This window comes from Hemiscyllium ocellatum, chromosome 45 (genome assembly GCF_020745735.1).
Source record: "Hemiscyllium ocellatum isolate sHemOce1 chromosome 45, sHemOce1.pat.X.cur, whole genome shotgun sequence".
Taxonomy (NCBI): Eukaryota; Metazoa; Chordata; class Chondrichthyes; order Orectolobiformes; family Hemiscylliidae; genus Hemiscyllium; species Hemiscyllium ocellatum.
In genome coordinates, this window is record NC_083445.1 from 21,510,641 (window position 1) to 21,528,145 (window position 17,505).

Genomic DNA, 17,505 nt, shown 5'->3' on the forward strand with positions numbered 1-17,505 from the left:
GCAGCTGACAGATTTAAATTCAGCAGAAAAGTCCAGTCGCAGTACTTTTATAGATGGACTGTTGGAAAGAAATTGTGAATGGTCAACAACAACCACTTGCATTTATAAAGTGCCTTTTTATGCAATGAAGCATTCAAAGTTCTGTGCAGAAGGGTGTTGACACTGAGGTGAAGGGATTATCAGGTCATTTAGCCCATAGCTTAGTGAGTTTTCAGGAGAGTCCACCTGTATTCTTCCTTTAGAATTTAAAACCTAATTCTTTGACTGAACTTTCAACCATGTAACCTAATATCTCTTTATGCCGCACAGTGCCATATTTTGCTTTATAATACTCTTTGGGACATTTCATTATAATAAGGTACAATATCAATTTAAGTTGTTCCTGGTCTACCCTAGTAAGAGATTCAAACATGGAACCAATAATAGCATACGTTAATTTGTCATTTTAAATATCCAGCTATTCAAATCCAGGTCCCACTCCAAAGACCTGAGCCTACAATTGTACTGAAAGAGCGGTGCACTGTCATGTGAAGGGCTGTTAAACTAATGCTTTATTTGGCAAATCAGGTGCACGTAAAATACTCCACAGCAAGAAAAACAGGAAATGTTTCCAGTATCTTGACTCATTATCTCTCAATCAACATTGCTAAGGAAGGGATTATCTGCTTATTTACCACTTTCCTGTTTGTGAGGGCTTGATGTGTACAAACTGGCTGTTTCCTTCATTACAGCAGTGACCACGTTTCAGAGGTATGCTTCATTAGTTATAAAATGCTTATGATGTCCTGAGGTGATAGGCATTTTATAACTGTGCTGTCCTCCTCACTTGCTTTCTGGCTGCCTGCCTTTCTTTCTTTCTCTCATTTCTCTCCCTCTCTTGGGTCAGACAGAATGTGTAAGGTGAAATTGTTCCCGCTCTTGAAAGGATTAACAATGAGAAGGCATCATTTTAATGTGAATGGTGAAAGAAGCAAAAGTAATACAGGAAAATAAACATTCTATGTAACAATTTGTGAAGGTCTGGAATGTACTGAGGCAGCTGAAGGAACTCCCACATCTGCTTGTTTAGAACTTCAACATCCAAAGAGAAAATTGATGCCATCTTTCCTATTAAGAACGGCTTTGGAGGCTTTGTCTCTGCAACCTGCTCCCTTAATGAGTTTATACGGCAGTGTTTCCACCTGCACCTCTTCAGAGGGCTTTGCTCAGAATCCCTCTGCATGCTGAACTTGACCAACTATGGTCAAGAAATTCTGTGAATCTTAATTCAGTCCAGAAAGGAAGAGGTGATAAGTCAATGCTCGACTGTTCCATAGTGGCACAGAGCTGGAGGATGTATATTCTCCCAGATATTCAGAAGAGAGAGCGATCACTCTAGTCTCCGCAGACCATTTGCATTTTTACAATTTTCAGCTTGCCCTTCATATTTGGCGATCACAATCAAATATACAGCCACTTGTGCAGGCAGGGTAACTTTACCTTGACTGACTTTTCTGATAATGGACTATGTAGCAAGGACATAAATCAGCCGTTCCCCATTCCCCAACCAAGTTTGCCAATCAGTCGGCATTCTTTATATATTGTCCATCCCAGTGTTGCTAGCATGCAACCGGTCTTTCCCACAAATCAGCATTGCAGCCTCAGACTATGGATTGCCCTGTACCATAACCTGTGGGGGAACAGTATTGAACAAACTTGTGTAGACAGTGTTGCTCAGTGTTATGCTTCAGTAGGGATATACCTGACTGAGCAGGCTACTGAATTCACTTATCAGTTCATTTGATGATGCACTATGCTTGGAAATATTAATCCTATGCCAGATTGTTGCTGGGGGTGGAACAGGTGCCTCACTTATCATCTTGTTATCACACCTCCTCCCATGCTGTCATCTCTTCCAGCCCTACACTGTTCCAAAATCAATGCGCAATCTCAATTCTGGCATTTATCTGTTCTCAGTGGCTGCCATGCCTTCAACTGCCAAGATCGTAATCTTTGGAATCCACCCCCACCCCACTTTTCTTTCTCTCTTTAATACACTACCTAGCATTTTGACCATGCTTTTGATCAACTATAATAATATGTGGTTCAGTGTCACATTTTGATAGAACACTCTCTTGTAAAGTACCTTGAGATGTTTCAATGCAGTATAAGAGTCATGGAATCCCTACAGTGTGGAAACAAGTCCACACCGATCCTCCAAAGAGTATCCCACACAGACCCAATCCCCTACTCTCTTACACTACATTTTCCCTGACTAATGCACCTAGCCTACACATCCCTGAACACTGGGCAATTTAGCATGGCTAATTCATCTAACCTGCGCATCTTTGGATTGTGGGAGGAAACCGGAGCACCCAGAGGAAACCCACACAGACACAGGTAGAATGTGCAGACTCCACACAGACAGTCGCCTGAGGCTGGAATCGAACCCGGGTCCCTGCCGCTGGGAGGTAGCAGTGCTAACCACTGAGCCACCGTGCTGCCATCACAAAATTTGGATTACTTTGTAAATGCAAGTTATTTTTAAAATTTGATTTATTGTTGTCACATTACCTAAGTACAGTGAAAAGCTTTGTTTTGTGAGCAGTGCAGGCAGATCATAGTAAACAAGCACATACAGATCACAGGGTGCTGAGACAGCGAGGCACACAGGTTACAGTTGCACAGGAGCTGCACAAAACAAGGTCAACATTAGATGTGAAATTAGAGAGATCAATTCAGCAGTCTAATAACAGCAGAGGAGAAGTTGTTTTTGAACCTGATGGTACATGTGTTCAAGCTTCTGTATCTTCTGTCTGACAGAAGAGGTTGGAAGAAAGCATTACCAGGGTGGGAGGGGCCTTTGATGAAATTGGCAGCCTTTCCACAACAATGAGAAGTGTAAATGGAGTCTGTGGATGGGAGGTTGGCTTCTGCGATGGTCTGGGCTGTGCACACAACTTATTGCAGTTTCTTACGGTCCTGGGAAGAGCAATTGCCATATTAAGGAACAGGAGATTCGACGTTTCGAAACGTAGAATCTCCTGTTCCTTGGATGCTGCCTGACCTGCTGTGCTTTAACCAGCAACACATTTTCAGCTGTGATCTCCAGCATCTGCAGACCTCACTTTTTACTCAATTGCCATATTAGACCATTATGCACCTAAGTGGAATGCTTTCTATGATGCATGTATTAAAAGTTGGTAACAGTCTTCATGGGCATATCGAGTTTCCTAAGCCTCCTGAGGAAGAAGAGGTGTTGTTGTGCCTTCTTGACCATTATATCAACATGGATGGTCCAGACAGGTAGTCAGTTATTGTCACTCCTTAAACTTAATGCTCTCGACTATTCTCCACCTCAGCTCCACTGATGAAGATAGGAGTGTGTTTCTCCTCCTTTCTTCCTAAAGGCAATGATCAGTTCTTTTGTTTTGCTGACATTGAGAAAGAGGTTGTTATCATTGTTGTTGTATATTCTGTAGTTAGTCACCTCTTGTGCCTTTCTCTTTAGCTGAGCTTCCTTTCTGATCCCATTACTTGATGATAATTGAATATGATATAAAACCAACCATATACACAGCTTTCTTGAGCAAAGACGGTCATCGTTTCTTCTACTTCTGTCTTGCCGTATCTGGCGTATTTGTCTCTGATTAATAATGATAGCTTTAGAGCAGATTAAAATAAAGCTGTGTTTCTATAGCAGACTGTGTAAGTGACAAACATTTCTCTTTACTACTTCTCTTGGTAGTTTTAAATGTGGTCCAAATGGCCTGTCACCCACTGTAGAGCAAGAAGTGATATGTTTATTACACTGGTGTTAGGAAGCCGATGCTGCAGGAGAATTGGAAGGCAGTATTCAACTGAAAGTGCTTGATTTTTCCAACAGATGTCGTGCAAAATTTCATTAACTTCTGAGCCGAATTATACATTTTTAAGAACTGGGATTTAATATCTGTGTAGGTTGGCACTTTGAGCTCAGGTTATTCAATTTGTGCATTCTATTCAATAAATTCAATTCAATTCAATGCTTTTAATTATTGCCTTGCTCCTTGGGCCTGCCTTCACCTTCCCCAAAGTTCTCACCGCCTGAAACAGTCACCTAGTGGCCTAATCTGTGGCCTGAGTGTGACCTTCCACTGATGGTCATACAGGAACCAGTAAGGCAGCACAGTGGTTATGTCAAAGGCCTAGTAATCTGGAAACCTGGACTAATGGATCAGGATCTGTGAGTTCCAATTCCATCAGAGCAGCTCCCCAATTTAAATTCAGTTCATTAAAGGAATCTGGAGTATGAACTTTATTTTATTCATTCACAGAATGAGGAACATCACTGGCTGGGCCAGCATTTATTGCCCATTCCTAATTGTCCAGAGGGCAGTTAAGAATCAACCACATTACTGAGAGGCTGGAGTCATGTGTAGGCCAAACCATGTAAGGATGGTAGTTTCCTTCCCTAAAGGATATTAGTGAACCAGATGGGATTTTCCTAACAATCAGCAATGGATTTATGATGGTCACAAGACTCCTAATTTCAGGTTTTTTATTGAATTTAGATTTCACCAGGATTCGAACCTGGATCCCCAGAATGTTTCCTGGGTCTCTGGGATAATGCCACCAGGCCTTTGCCTATCCTTGGGAGCATTAGGAGTAGGTCGTTCAGCCCCTTGGGCTTGCCCCACCAGTCAGTAAGGCCATGGCAGATTTGATGGTGGCTTCAAGTCTACTTTCCTGCCTGACATCCATTACCCTTTGACTCCCTCATTGGTCAAAAATCTATTTACTTCAGTGTTAAAAATATTCCATGACCCTGCAGTCTGGGGAAAAGAAATTCCACACACCTTGAAAGAAAAAGAACTGGAATTATGTTTATAGTCACATGTACTCAAGTACAGGGAGACAGGAGTACAGTGAAAAGTACAAAGTCGCAATTCCTGTTGCCATTCTTAGCTACAAAGGTATCAAGGTACAAAATCTTAGGTACAATATAGAAAAATAAAGAAATAAGTTAAAAGTTAAACATTATAGTTCTTCTTAATATGAAGTTGAAAAAGTAAAGATAACAGTCTTTCCTTAGCCATGGGCCTGCAAGTGTTTGCTCTTTCTTGCGCTGTTAAAGAAGTAAAAGTGTGTTCTTTGACAAAGATTCTTATAAATCTACCTTTACATGACTCATTGTTAAAGTTTGCTTTGAAGCATTTCATTCGATTCACGGTACTATGTTGACACAAAGTTGTTGTTGTTAATCGCCATGGATCTGCAATGTTCAATTCTGTTCCATTTTCATGTGAAGTAGGAGACCCCTTATTTCTAAAGCTTCTCCTAGTTCTAGTCTCTTCCACAAAGGAGAGACATCCTTTCAGCATCAGTCACCACAAAACTATCCAGATTGTCATAAAAACCTAGTCAGTGGAAGGTAAGTCTGGTATCCCATCCCATTGAGGCGTGTCTATGACTGTAGAACCGCAGCAATGTGGCTGACTGTTTGAGGGTAAATAGGGGTGGACATAATTGATGTCACCAACATTGACTCCAGCCTGTGAACTGATACAAAAAAGCCCAGTGTGATTTCCCCTGTGTTTCTGATTTACCTTTAGTATTTTGTTTGCCATTGGAGTGTGGTTGAGATTAAGAACTTGCTTGGTTGCTGACACATGCCAGACTTACTCTTCACACTTCGATGGTGTCAGCCTCGACACAGGAGGTGGTGCATTCACATCTGAGGTTGTGGGTTCAATCCCACTTTACAGACAGGAGCACAAAACCTAGGCTGACACTCCAGTACTAGGGTTACCCTGAGGGAACACTGTCAGAAGTGTCACTTTTCAATGAGATATTAGACGGAGAGTTCGCTTCCCCTCTGGGTGAGTGTGAAAGACTACATGGTAATGTTTGAAGAAAAGCAAAAGAGTTCACTTTGGCCGTTATATACCCCTCACTCTGTATCACCTTGTTAAATACGACCTCACTTTTTAAAAATAAGATATTCTGATCATTTTCTCATTGCTGTTTCAAGAGGCTTGCTATAAGCAAATTGATTGCCATGACCATTGATAATCATAAAACCCATCTTGTTCACTAATGTCCTTGATTCTTAATTAGTGAAGGCACCAAGGGTTACAGGGAGAAGGCAGGAGAATGGGGTTGAGAAACACATCAGGCATGATCGAATGGCGGAGCTGACTCAGTGGGCCAAATGCCCTCATCCTGCTCTTATTACAGTCCTTTCAGGAAGGAAATCTGCTGTCCTTTCCTGGTCTGGTTACTCTTAGCTATACATTGAAATGGCTCAGTGTACCAGACTTGATTTGTACCAGACAGACTGTATTGGTTCAAGAATGAAGTCCACCATCACCAACACCACCAGCTTCAACAAATACTGACTTTGCCAGCAATGTTCACTCCTCATAGTAAGCAGTTTAAAAATCAACAGGAGAGAGTGGAGATTGAAAGTATTTTTACCCCATCTAATCTGGTTTTATTGAAATCCAGTACCATTTTTCTGAGTTAAAAATCACACAACACTCGGTTATAGTCCAACAGATTTAATTGGAAGCACACTAGCTCAGAGTTCTACATGAATGCATACAGTTTTTGAGCAAAGTACAATGTAAATCTGCAAGTACAAATTCATCCCACAAAATATGTGTGCGCATGTGGGTCTTTGTCTGTCTGCATGTGTGTGTGTGTCTATCTGAGTTGGAAGTTGTGAGTGTGAGTGTGAGTGTGAGTGTGAGTGTGAGTGTGAGTGTGTGTGTGTGTATATATATATATATATATATATATATATAGTGCACTGGTGATTACCTGTAATGTGACATGAACCCAATGTGCCGGTTGAGGCCCTCTCTATGGGTACCGAACTTAGCTATATATAATTTGTGGGGTGAATTTGTACTTGCAGGGTTACATTGTACTTTGCTCAAAAACTGCATGCATAGATGTAGAACTCCGTTATCTCACTTTTTTAGATTAGAATCAATCTAAACATCATGGCATAGACAGAGAACACAGGGGGCTAACACCTTCAACATCTTGTCTAGCTATCACAGGTACCCTGGGAATGCAACCTTTTAAAAGAATGTTTTGTGATTTACACATGAAAGAAGTGAAACTATCATAGTGTTCAAACAGATGAAAGACTTAACAGATAATCAATTTTTCAATGTATAATTTCAGTAACATCACACTGTAGATTTTTGCTATAAATTCTGTGTGTTAGGATTGAGCCCTCCACTATCACCTGATGAAGGAGCGATGCTCCGAAAGCTAGTGTGTTTCCAATTAAACCTGTTGGACTATAACTGGTGCTGTGTGATCTTTAACTTTGTACACCCCAGTCCAACAACAGCTCCTGCAAATCATTTTTCTGAGGCTGTGAAAAGGAACAGCACAGAAAACAACCACTCAGTCCAGCTCTGAATTAGTTGCATTTCCTTACTCTCCTCATTGCCATGCAGGTTTTTCATCTTCCAGTATTTGTCCCACTTCCTTATAAAAAAACAACTTTTGAATGAGTTTTCACCACCCTTTCAGGCAGTGCTATCCAGATCATAAGTTGCTGCCTGAAAGAATGTCTCTACCAGGTGTAAGTTTTGTGTTTTATCATTGTCCTGTGGCTGTAAGTGTATGATATGTGTATTTTACTCTTGCTGAACAGTTCCTGAGGTTAGTGGAGCCTCGTGTCTTCTAACACCGTCAGCATCACCAATAGACATGGTCCCTGAAGAGCATGGCCCCACAGACCGAAGCCTGTAAGTACCTGACTTGGATTGTCCACAATGTCCCTCCATTTCTGTGCTTGATCCCTCATAACCTGGTCCAGAAGCTTCCTGTTCACTGCATGTTCTGCTCTGCCTTCCGATCTTCCTTCTCCTTAAAGGTGACGATTCCAACACAACATCAAGAAATCTACAGTGGCTCCAGCAGATACCCCAACTTAATTATAATCAACATGAAAACTCAGAGCAAACCAAGCTGATTTCCTCTGACCCACAGCCAGGAGTTTACAAGCAGCTTTCAAACTTATTTCTTCAACACCAACGAACATCTAAAGTTATTGTTAAAGGGATATGTCACAAGAACACAACTGCACTGCAGTGGCACATCAATACCGAGCATCTGTAAAATGCACTTATTATAAAATAGTTTGACTTGCTTACTGTGTACCAACACCTTGAGCTTGATTCTTTCAGTTCAGAAAAATATACTAATTAAAACCACTCTCCTTCAAAATCACAATCATCACAAAGACAGTTGCTCTACCCTTTTTTTCCCACTCCCTACCCAGCAATCCTTCCTCTTTACATTTTAACTGACTGCCTAGTGCTGAAGGAAGTGCAGCCATTATATTTCAACACCTTGAAGAGGAAATTATAGTGTCTTGGTTAACAGCTTGAGGAGAGAGTGATTAGATTAGATTACTTACAGTGTGGAAACAGGCCCTTCGGCCCAACAAGTCCACACTGACCCGCCGAAGTGTAACCCACCCAGACCCATTCCCTTACATTTACCCCTTCACCTAACACTACACTAACATGGCCAATTCACCTAACCTGCACATTTTTGGATTGTGAGAGGAAACTGGAGCACCCAAAGGAAACCCACGCAGACACGGGGAGAATGTGCAAACTCCACACAGACAGTCGCCTGAGGCGGGAATTGAACCCGGGTCTCTGGCGCTGTGAGGCAGCAGTGCTAACCACTGTGCCACCATGTCGCCACGGTGTATCTTTCTTAACAGCTTGAGGAGGGAATGATAGAACGTAAAACAGTACAGCACAGTACAGGCCCTTCGGGGAGAAAGTGAGGACTGCAGATGCTGGAGTACCAGAGTTGAAAAATGTGGTGCTGGAAAAACACAGCAGACCAGGCAGCATCCGAGGAGCAGTAGAATCGATGTTTCGGGCATAAGCCCTTCTCCAGGAATGTTTCGACCTACAATTTATTTTAATCTAAGATTAACCTAACCTACGCATTCCTCAACTTACTGCCGTCCATGTGCTTGTCCAGCAATCACTTAAATGTCCCTAATGTCTCTGACTCTACTTCCACCACTGGCAGCGCATTCCACCCACCACTCTCGGCATAAAGAGCCTAACTCTGACATCTGCCCATGCCTTCCTCCTTAAAATTATGACCCCTCGTGACAGCCATTTCTGCCCTGGGGAACAGTCATGACTATCTACTCTATCTATTCCTCTCATTACCTTGTACACCTCTGTTAAGTCACCTCTCTTCCTCCTTCTCTCCAGTGTGAAAAGCCCTATCTCACTCAACCTCTCTTCATAAGACAAGCTGTCCAATTCAGGCAGCATGCTGGTAAAGCTCCTCTGCACCCTCTCTAAAGCATCTGCATCCTTCCTATGATGAGGTGACCAGAACTAGACAACAATATTCCAAGTGTGGTCTAACCAGGGTTTTATAGAGCTGCAGCAAAACCTTGTGGCTCTAAAACTCAATCCCTCTGTTAACCAAAGCCAAAACACCATGCCCTTTCTTAACAACCCTATCAACATGAATAACAACTTTAAGCGATCTATGTATGTGGACCCCAAGATCCCACTGTTCCTCCACACTGCCAAGAATCCTGTCTTTAACCCTGTATCCACCATTCAACTTCGACCTTCCGAAATGAATCACTTCGTATTTATCCAGTTGAACTCCATCTGCCACTTGTCAGCCCAGCTCTGCATCTTGTCAATGTCCTGCAACACTATCTACAACACCACCAACCTTTGTGTCATTGGCAAATTTACCAACCCACCTTTCCCACTTCTTCATCCAAGTCATTTATAAAAACAACAAAGAGGAGATGCCCAAGATCAGATCTCTGTGGAACATCACTGGTCACCGAGCTCCAGGTGACTTTCCATCCACTACCATTCACAGTCTTCTTTCAGTCAGGTAATTCTGTATCCAGACAGCCAAATTCTATATCCCATACCTCCGAACTTTCCAAATGAGCCTACCATAGGAGACCTTATCAAATGCCTTACTGAAATCCATATACACCACATCCACTGCTCGACCTTCGTCAAATTGTCTTGTCACATCCTCAAAGAACTCAATAAAGCTCGTGAGACATGACCAGCCCCGCACAAAGCCATGCTGACTATCTTTAATCAAACTATTTTTATTCAAATAGTCATAAATCCTATCTTTCAGAGTCCTTTCCAGTACCTTGCTTATCACAGACATAAAACTGACTGGTCTGTAATTTCCATGGTGGTGTGTATTTGTTCACAGTTTGAGGAGGGGATGATAGTGTGTGCTTGTTAACAGCTTGAGGAGGGAATGATGGTGTGTCTTTGCTAACAGCTTGGAAGAGAATGGGAAGCCTGTCGATCCGACTGAATGGAGCATTGCTGATGTGGTGAATTATTTTAAAGAGGCAGGATTCCCAGAGCAGGCTGCTGCTTTCGAGGATCAGGTGAGTGTGGAACCACTCTGGTGCCTTATATTCCTGCACATCATTTTGATTTTAATTAAGCTTACATTTCTGAATCCAAGCTCTGTAATGTGGAAGAGCATACTTTTAAAAATGGGTATTTGAAATAGCTTTAACAATAAAGTACATGTCCCACATTTGGCACTAACTCCAGTGGGATTCTGGACTAGTGAACAGTGGAATACTGTCTCTATGTGGCATTGTTTGGGACAATGATTTCCTGCAAGCCAAGCTCCAGAACGAAGGGTTCCAGCTTTCAGTAATCTCTACTTCCAGGATTTGAGCCACTGGTTCTGATTGTGGATCCCATGTAGCTGCAAGGAATTCCAGGAGCTAACCTGCTGCATACTCTAAAGATAGCGTTTATAAAGACAAAGTTAACAAAATGGCTTTTCTTGGGAGCTGGCTCTTGGTAAATGTAGTCAGGATTCCATCCAGCTCCGGCTGACTGTCTGAACTTGCCCAAGTTTTTAATTGGTTTTTGACTCATTGTCTCAGCACTGCCTTACTTGGCCAAGGGACCATATGTCAGAAATAAATCAATTATTTTTCTGTGGTTGGTAAAAAGTAAAGTAGGCATCTTTCTGCTGGACTGCTCTTTCATTAGCGAGAGGAAGACTGAGAGAAATGACTGGTGGTTGTTTAACTTGAGGGTCACCACTCCTCAGGTGAGAGGAAAGGTTCAGGGGGAAAGTCCGTCATGGTAACCTTGGCTGGTGTGGGATTGAACCCACGCTGTCAGCATCACGATGCATTACAAGCCAGCTATCCAACCACTGAGCTAACTGACCCCTTTGTGGTAAATAACACTTGCTGGGTCAAATAGAAACAGAGCAGCATGTTGAACCTAGCAAAAGCTGACAGGATGGAATGGTGGCTCAGTGGTTAGCACTGCTGCCTCAGTGCCAGGGAACTAGATTGGATTCCAGCCTCAGGCGACTGTTTGTGGGGAGTTTGCACATTCTCCCCATTTCTGCGTAAGTTTCCTCAGGCTGCTCCAGTTTACTCCCAGAGTCCAAAGATGTGCAGATTAGGTGAAATGGCCATGCTAAATTGCCCATAGTGCTCACAGATGTGCAAGCTAGGTGGTAGTACAGTAAACCAAACAGGGCCACCATCTGGACTCTAGGCACTGTCAGTAACCATTGGACCACTTTTTCAGAGGGGTCTGATACTCCCAGAAGTGAATGTAGGCTTCCCGATCTGGAAGGAAGCAAAAGTAAGACTTGTGAATAATGCATGCAGGTCCGAGTTGCCATGCTTACCTCAAAATGATGATCCAGTACATTGATTTCCAAGTATGATATTTTTTACTGACCATTTTTTTTGGGAAATTGGAGGAATCTGGTACCCCAACAGTAGATGTCAGAATTCCACTGAAAGGATCTCCAACTTCTCTTTGCACATACATTTCAGGAATCCTGAAACAGTTTGATGCTATAACTGAGAGCAAACGTACACTAAGCCTGGGGAAGTTAGTGAGCAGCTGATTCCAGTGAACTAATAATGTCAATTAATGGAAAATCCTTCATCTTCCATATTCCAGGAGATTGATGGCAAGTCTCTGCTCCTGATGAAGAGGAATGATGTTTTGACGGGACTGGCGATTAAACTGGGCCCTGCACTAAAGATATATGAATATCACATCAAGGTGCTGCAGTTACAGCATTTTAACAATGAAGCTCCTTCGTCCTGATGAGTGACTGCCTTTGGTAGCAGATTATATGTCCTGCACACCCAGCTTCCATCTGCACACATTCCACTGCAGCCTCACTTTAACATATTCCCAAATTGAATTCATTTGATTTTTTATTTTTTTATTATGAACGGAGGAATGCCAGCTGGAATGAGATGTTTGTTTAAGAAGTAAAAGTGTTGGTCTTGTATAAAGTAGGGCTGGGGCATGTTTGAAGCCTTTCTACCACTGTCTGACCCACACTGCACTCAAATCTCCCTTCCCCCCTGGTGTAGCTGAGCTCTGAGTGCCGGGCTTATTCCAGGATCTTGTCACCTTGTCTGACAGAAAGAAATGACCTTGCTCCCCAGTGTGACGCGAGTGTGCCATGCTGCAATGGGACTGAAGTGCTGCTCAAACATAGGAGTGGGGCTGTCAGCAAAACTCGCCCGTCATCCTGTTTGACAGGATACAAGAAGCGCCATGGTTCACACGAAGAGGGAATATGTATTTTTCTTGCACGCATCCAGAGGATTGGAAACTAAGAAGCAAAGGTTTTTGAAAAGCTCCGTGCAATCGGGTGGTAACTGGCAGTTCAGTTGTAGCTTCCTAAGGTGACCAGTCATCTCTTTGTTGGGCCTATAGCTTATGGAACAGTTGGATTGTTATAAACGTTGTCCCCATGCTCTGTCTTATTACAATTACACCCTCTTGAATTAATCTCGTGGGAGTTTTGCTGTAGTTGTTACTGGTGCTAGGAGTGTTGTATACTTTAAAAGTTTTATTATATGAGACATTATTTGTATGTTCCAAGATGCAACAAAAGCCTTAACTTGTAATCCTGTGAGCTGGAGTTCTAACTGCTTGCTCACACTTGCAGGACTTCGTATATTGGCAAATGAATCTGCAGAACAAAAAAGACTATTTAATTCAGGACTTTGCACTTCAGGTCAACTTTTACATTCAAAAATTCTTTTGTCCGTGCTTTCAGAGAATCCTGGCTAATGTAATCCAATCATTTTGTTACATTTTGTGCACTTGTGTTGCAGCATCACCACTGGCAGGGAGATGTGATGACAATGTGACGTGTTTACATAGTCAGTTTCCATTGTAAATGTGGGCATAAGAATTTATAATACAATAAAATACAGCAAAGGATCAGGCCCTTCAGCCCATTAAGCCTTTACTGATTCCTAATCATTACTTAGACCCGCTACTTATTGTCCACGCGTGGTATCTGTCCCTCTGTTTGCCTCACAGAGAGAAAAGATATACCTCTGAATTGGGGACTACATTAACTTCTGTGTGCTCTGATCCTGTTAATCCTCCAGACGCTCACCCTGTGGTGCTGAAAAAGCACAGCTGGTCAGGCAACATCCAAGGAGGAGGTGAATCGACATTTCACGCATAAGCCCTTCACAGCAATGAGACGTCTGGACCTGGGGGCTGAGAGATAATTAGGAGGGGACTGTGACTGGGGGGAATGTTAGCTGAGAATGCAATAGGTAGATTAAGGTGGGGGAGTAAGTGATAGGTCGGAGAGGAGGGTGGAGCGGGTAGATGAGAAAGGCAGTGGACGGGTCAAGAGGGTGGTGCCGAGTTGGAGGCTTGGACCAGGATAAAGTAGGGGGAAGGGAAATGAGGAAACTGGTGAAATCTACATTAATCCAGTGTGGTTGCAGGGTCCCAAGGTGGAAGATGAGGCGTTCTTCCTCCAGGTGTCTGGTGGTTAAGATTTGGGGATGGAGGAGGCCCAGGACCTACATGTCCTTGGAGTGGGAGGGAGAGTTAAAGTGTTCAACATGAGGCGGTGGGAAGTGCAAAACCTGTGCCCACACCATCCCCCCTCACCCCCATCCAAGGCCGCAAAGGATCCTTCCTCATCCGGCAGATATTTCCCTCCCCTCCCCTATCAGTATTCCGGAGAGACTGTTCCCTCCGCAATTCCCTTGTCAGATCCACATTAGATTAGATTAGATTACTTACAGTGTGGAAACAGGCCCTTCGGCCCAACAAGTCCACACCGACCCGCCGAAGCGCAACCCACCCATACCCCTACATTTACCCCTGACCTAACACTACGGGGAATTTAGCATGGCCAATTCACCTGACCAGCACATCTTTGGACTGTGTGAGGAAACCGGAGCACCCGAAGGAAACCCACGCAGACACAGGGAGAACGTGCAAACTGCACACAGTCGCCTGAGTCGGGAATTGAACGCGGGTCTCAGGCGCTTTGAGACAGCAGTGCTAACCACTGTGCCACCGTGCCGCCCACATCCCCCACTATTCCACACCCCACTCCTGACACCTTCCCCTGCCACTCCAGGAAGTGCAAAACGTTCGCCCACACCTCCCCCTTCACCCCCATCCAAGACTGCAGAGGATCCTTCCTCATCTGGCAGATATTTCCCTCCCTTCCCCTATCAGCATTCCAGAGAGACTATTCCCTCTGCAATTCCCTTGTCAGATCCACATCCCCCACCATTCCACACCCCACATCTGACCCCTTCCCCTGCCGCTGCAGGAAGTGCAAAACATTCGCCCACACCTCCCCCCCTCACCTCCGTCCAAGGCCCCAAAGGATCCTTTCACATCCAACAGAAATTCACTTGTACCTCCGCAAATGTCATCTACTGTATCTGTTGAGACCGATGTGGTCTCCTTTACACCGGGGAGACCAGATGCCAACTTGCAGGTCGTTTCAGAGAGCATCTCTGGGACACCCGCACCAACCAACCCCACATCCTGTGACTGAACATTTCAACTCCCCTTCCACTCCACTAAGGACATAGAGGTTCTGGGCCTCCTCCATTGCCAAACTCTAACCTCCCAACACTTGGAGGAAGACTGCCTCAACTTCCCCCTTGCAACCACATGGGATTAATGTGGATTTCAACAGTTTCCTCATTTCCCTCTACCAACCTTATCCCAGTCCCAAGCTTCCACCTCGGCACCACCCTCTTGGCCTGTCCATCGTCTTTCCCATCTATCCATTCGACCCTCCTCTCCGACTTATCACCTTCTCCCCCATCTTCATTTGCCTATTGCATGCTCCACAGCACCCCCCCCCCACCCCCAATTTATCTCTCAACCCAGCCCCCCAGCCCACAAGTGATGAAGATCTTATGTCCAAAACATCAATTCTCCTGCTCCTCGGATGCTGTGTTTTTCCAACACCACACTCTTGACTCTGATGTCCAGCATCTGCAGTCCTCACTTTCTCCTAGACTCTCATCCTGCTCAGTTTGAAACCGAAAACTAAGTTCTTGTGTTATCTCGTGGATGAACTTGAATTCAGTTTTGCTCTGGGAAAGTAACTGATATAGCCACTTCATTGTTTTTAGCGGATTAATTTCTTGTCAGTCTATTTTTGGCGTGAGGAGCCATTTTAAATTTTATACTATGCCTGAGCAAAATTTGACTTCAAAGTGGTTCTGTTCATGTGCAGGATTTCTATCCTATGTTGAGATGATCAGTTGAAAGTGTGACTTTTTTTTAGACTTTTTCTGTTTAGTTAAACGCTTGAGTTAAACAGGTTATCCTGTGACCTTCCACTGATTTTCCCCATCAGTCTTTCCACATGTTTTGGCTTATTCTCTACTTGCCTTGCAGCAGGAACCCTTTCACAGGCTGTTACCTCCGGCGGTGGTTCATTTGCAGATCCGAGGAATAGGTTTGAAAATTACTAAACCAGAAGGTGCCTTTGCTAGTTAAGCTTGTAAAAGTTGAAGGTTACAGGGTATTTTGTTACTTTCGATTTAACTGGCTACTGTTCATTAATTGTCCTATGTGAGAATTGCTTCTTTAAAGCTACAGAAATGGGAAACCAATTTGTGGTGTCAGGGCCACAGGTTATCTTACAGTACATTTGCAGAATTCATGGAGTTGGATGGAGCAGGGAAGATCTTGACTTGAAAGTAATCCAACTGGGTTCAGGTACACACACCGTTTAGCATCTTTATGGCAGCAAGCACTCTGCTTGTACAGCACATGAAGATGTGACGCAATGTATGGCTAAACTAGGGGCTATTTGTTGGTGGGTTCATGGGACAGCTAATATCTCATTAGTCAGACGGCATTGGAACAGGAGAACGCTGTGCGATTAAATGACAATGGATCTGTATTTTGACCCCCATCTACCCAACATGGTTCCACATCACTTTATAATTTTAATCAACAAATGTCTCCTTAGTCTCAGTCTCCAGTGAGCTTTTTGAGGGAGCAAGTTCCAAATTTATACCACCCTTTGTCTGAAGAGTTACTTCTCAACGTCACCACTCTGATATTAACAAAATCCCTTGTTCTGGACATTCGCCAGCAGAGAATGTAGTCATGGTGGTCATGACTTTTATCAATGAGGGCAGTCTGACCCAAAGTTAGGACCCAGGCTGGAGGTGAGGGTTTTAAAGGTAGGAGGGCAAGTTGAAAAACTGCACTCATATTTTAGGAATTATTAAAAGGGATTCAAAATGAAAAGTTTGCTGCATTTATTCCTGTGCATTAAAGTCTTGTCTAGCTGGAGAAAGATCAGCTTTCCATTTGCACTCCACGTGTGCTGTGCTGTTTTCAGAATTGTTGCTCTCAACTGCCATACTTGAATTCCTATGGTAGCAGGGCTCTATCCCAGGTGCTCACACAGGTATGTCCTTTCATGCTGAACTTCATTGCTCAGGAGTGCTGCAGGCGGGAGCAGTAAGGTACACGCCTGCAACAATGGCTTTCCACATGGCCCCCTGGACCTTTGTGGAATCTTCCACGGCTACTGTTCCCTTTGTGTAGGGATGGCATTCCAGGCTGGTGCTGAGACACTGAGCCCTGCAAACAGCAGCTGTCAATGCGCTTTACAGAATATTTTGTGTGTTTAAATTGAATTATTTTATTATAAAGGAGTAACTAAAAGCCATGTGTTTTGAATCGAATGCACAAAATGAATGATATAGGTTTTTAGAGCTTGTTCTTGCTAAACGAGATGTTATCCAGCAATAAGTAACAATGTTGAAATGAAAAGTGTTTAATAAACTTGTTGATTCAAAACGATTCTGGTCAGCTTCTTGGCATGGCTTTGCATGTTCATTTTGGAACAGAACTCACATTGAATATAGCATTACATAATGTTTCAAAATGCTTCAGAGAATCCCTTTTAAACTCCAGCACTGAGCTCTGTGAAATGGGACAGGTATTGATGGGAGGGCAGGAAATAAACTATAAAGGCAGTGAAGGTCCATTTTAGTATCTGGCTGACCTGGTGACTATCCCACCATTCCAAACTAGGCAGAGAGTGTGTTAATTTACCACCTCCCAGAACACACTGCTAAGTGCACGTGGCTGTGATTTGTGAGGCCAGGACTTGGAAATGGTTCCCAACCTACGAGCATGTAATTTGTCTGGAAGATTCAACCAG

General features: G+C 43.5%; 1 protein-coding gene across 1 annotated transcript in view; it reads left to right on the forward strand.

The window, feature by feature from the left end:
• Positions 1-17,138, forward strand: part of samd1b (sterile alpha motif domain containing 1b) — a 66,836-nt gene extending 49,698 nt beyond the window's left edge. Inside the window, exons 6-8 of the mRNA XM_060855150.1 lie at positions 7,637-7,730; positions 10,297-10,408; positions 11,973-17,138. Of these exons, the coding sequence (XP_060711133.1) occupies positions 7,637-7,730; positions 10,297-10,408; positions 11,973-12,122 (356 nt within the window). The 3' untranslated portion in view covers positions 12,123-17,138. The remainder of the gene's footprint in view (positions 1-7,636; positions 7,731-10,296; positions 10,409-11,972) is intronic.
• The last annotated feature ends 367 nt before the right edge of the window (positions 17,139-17,505 follow it).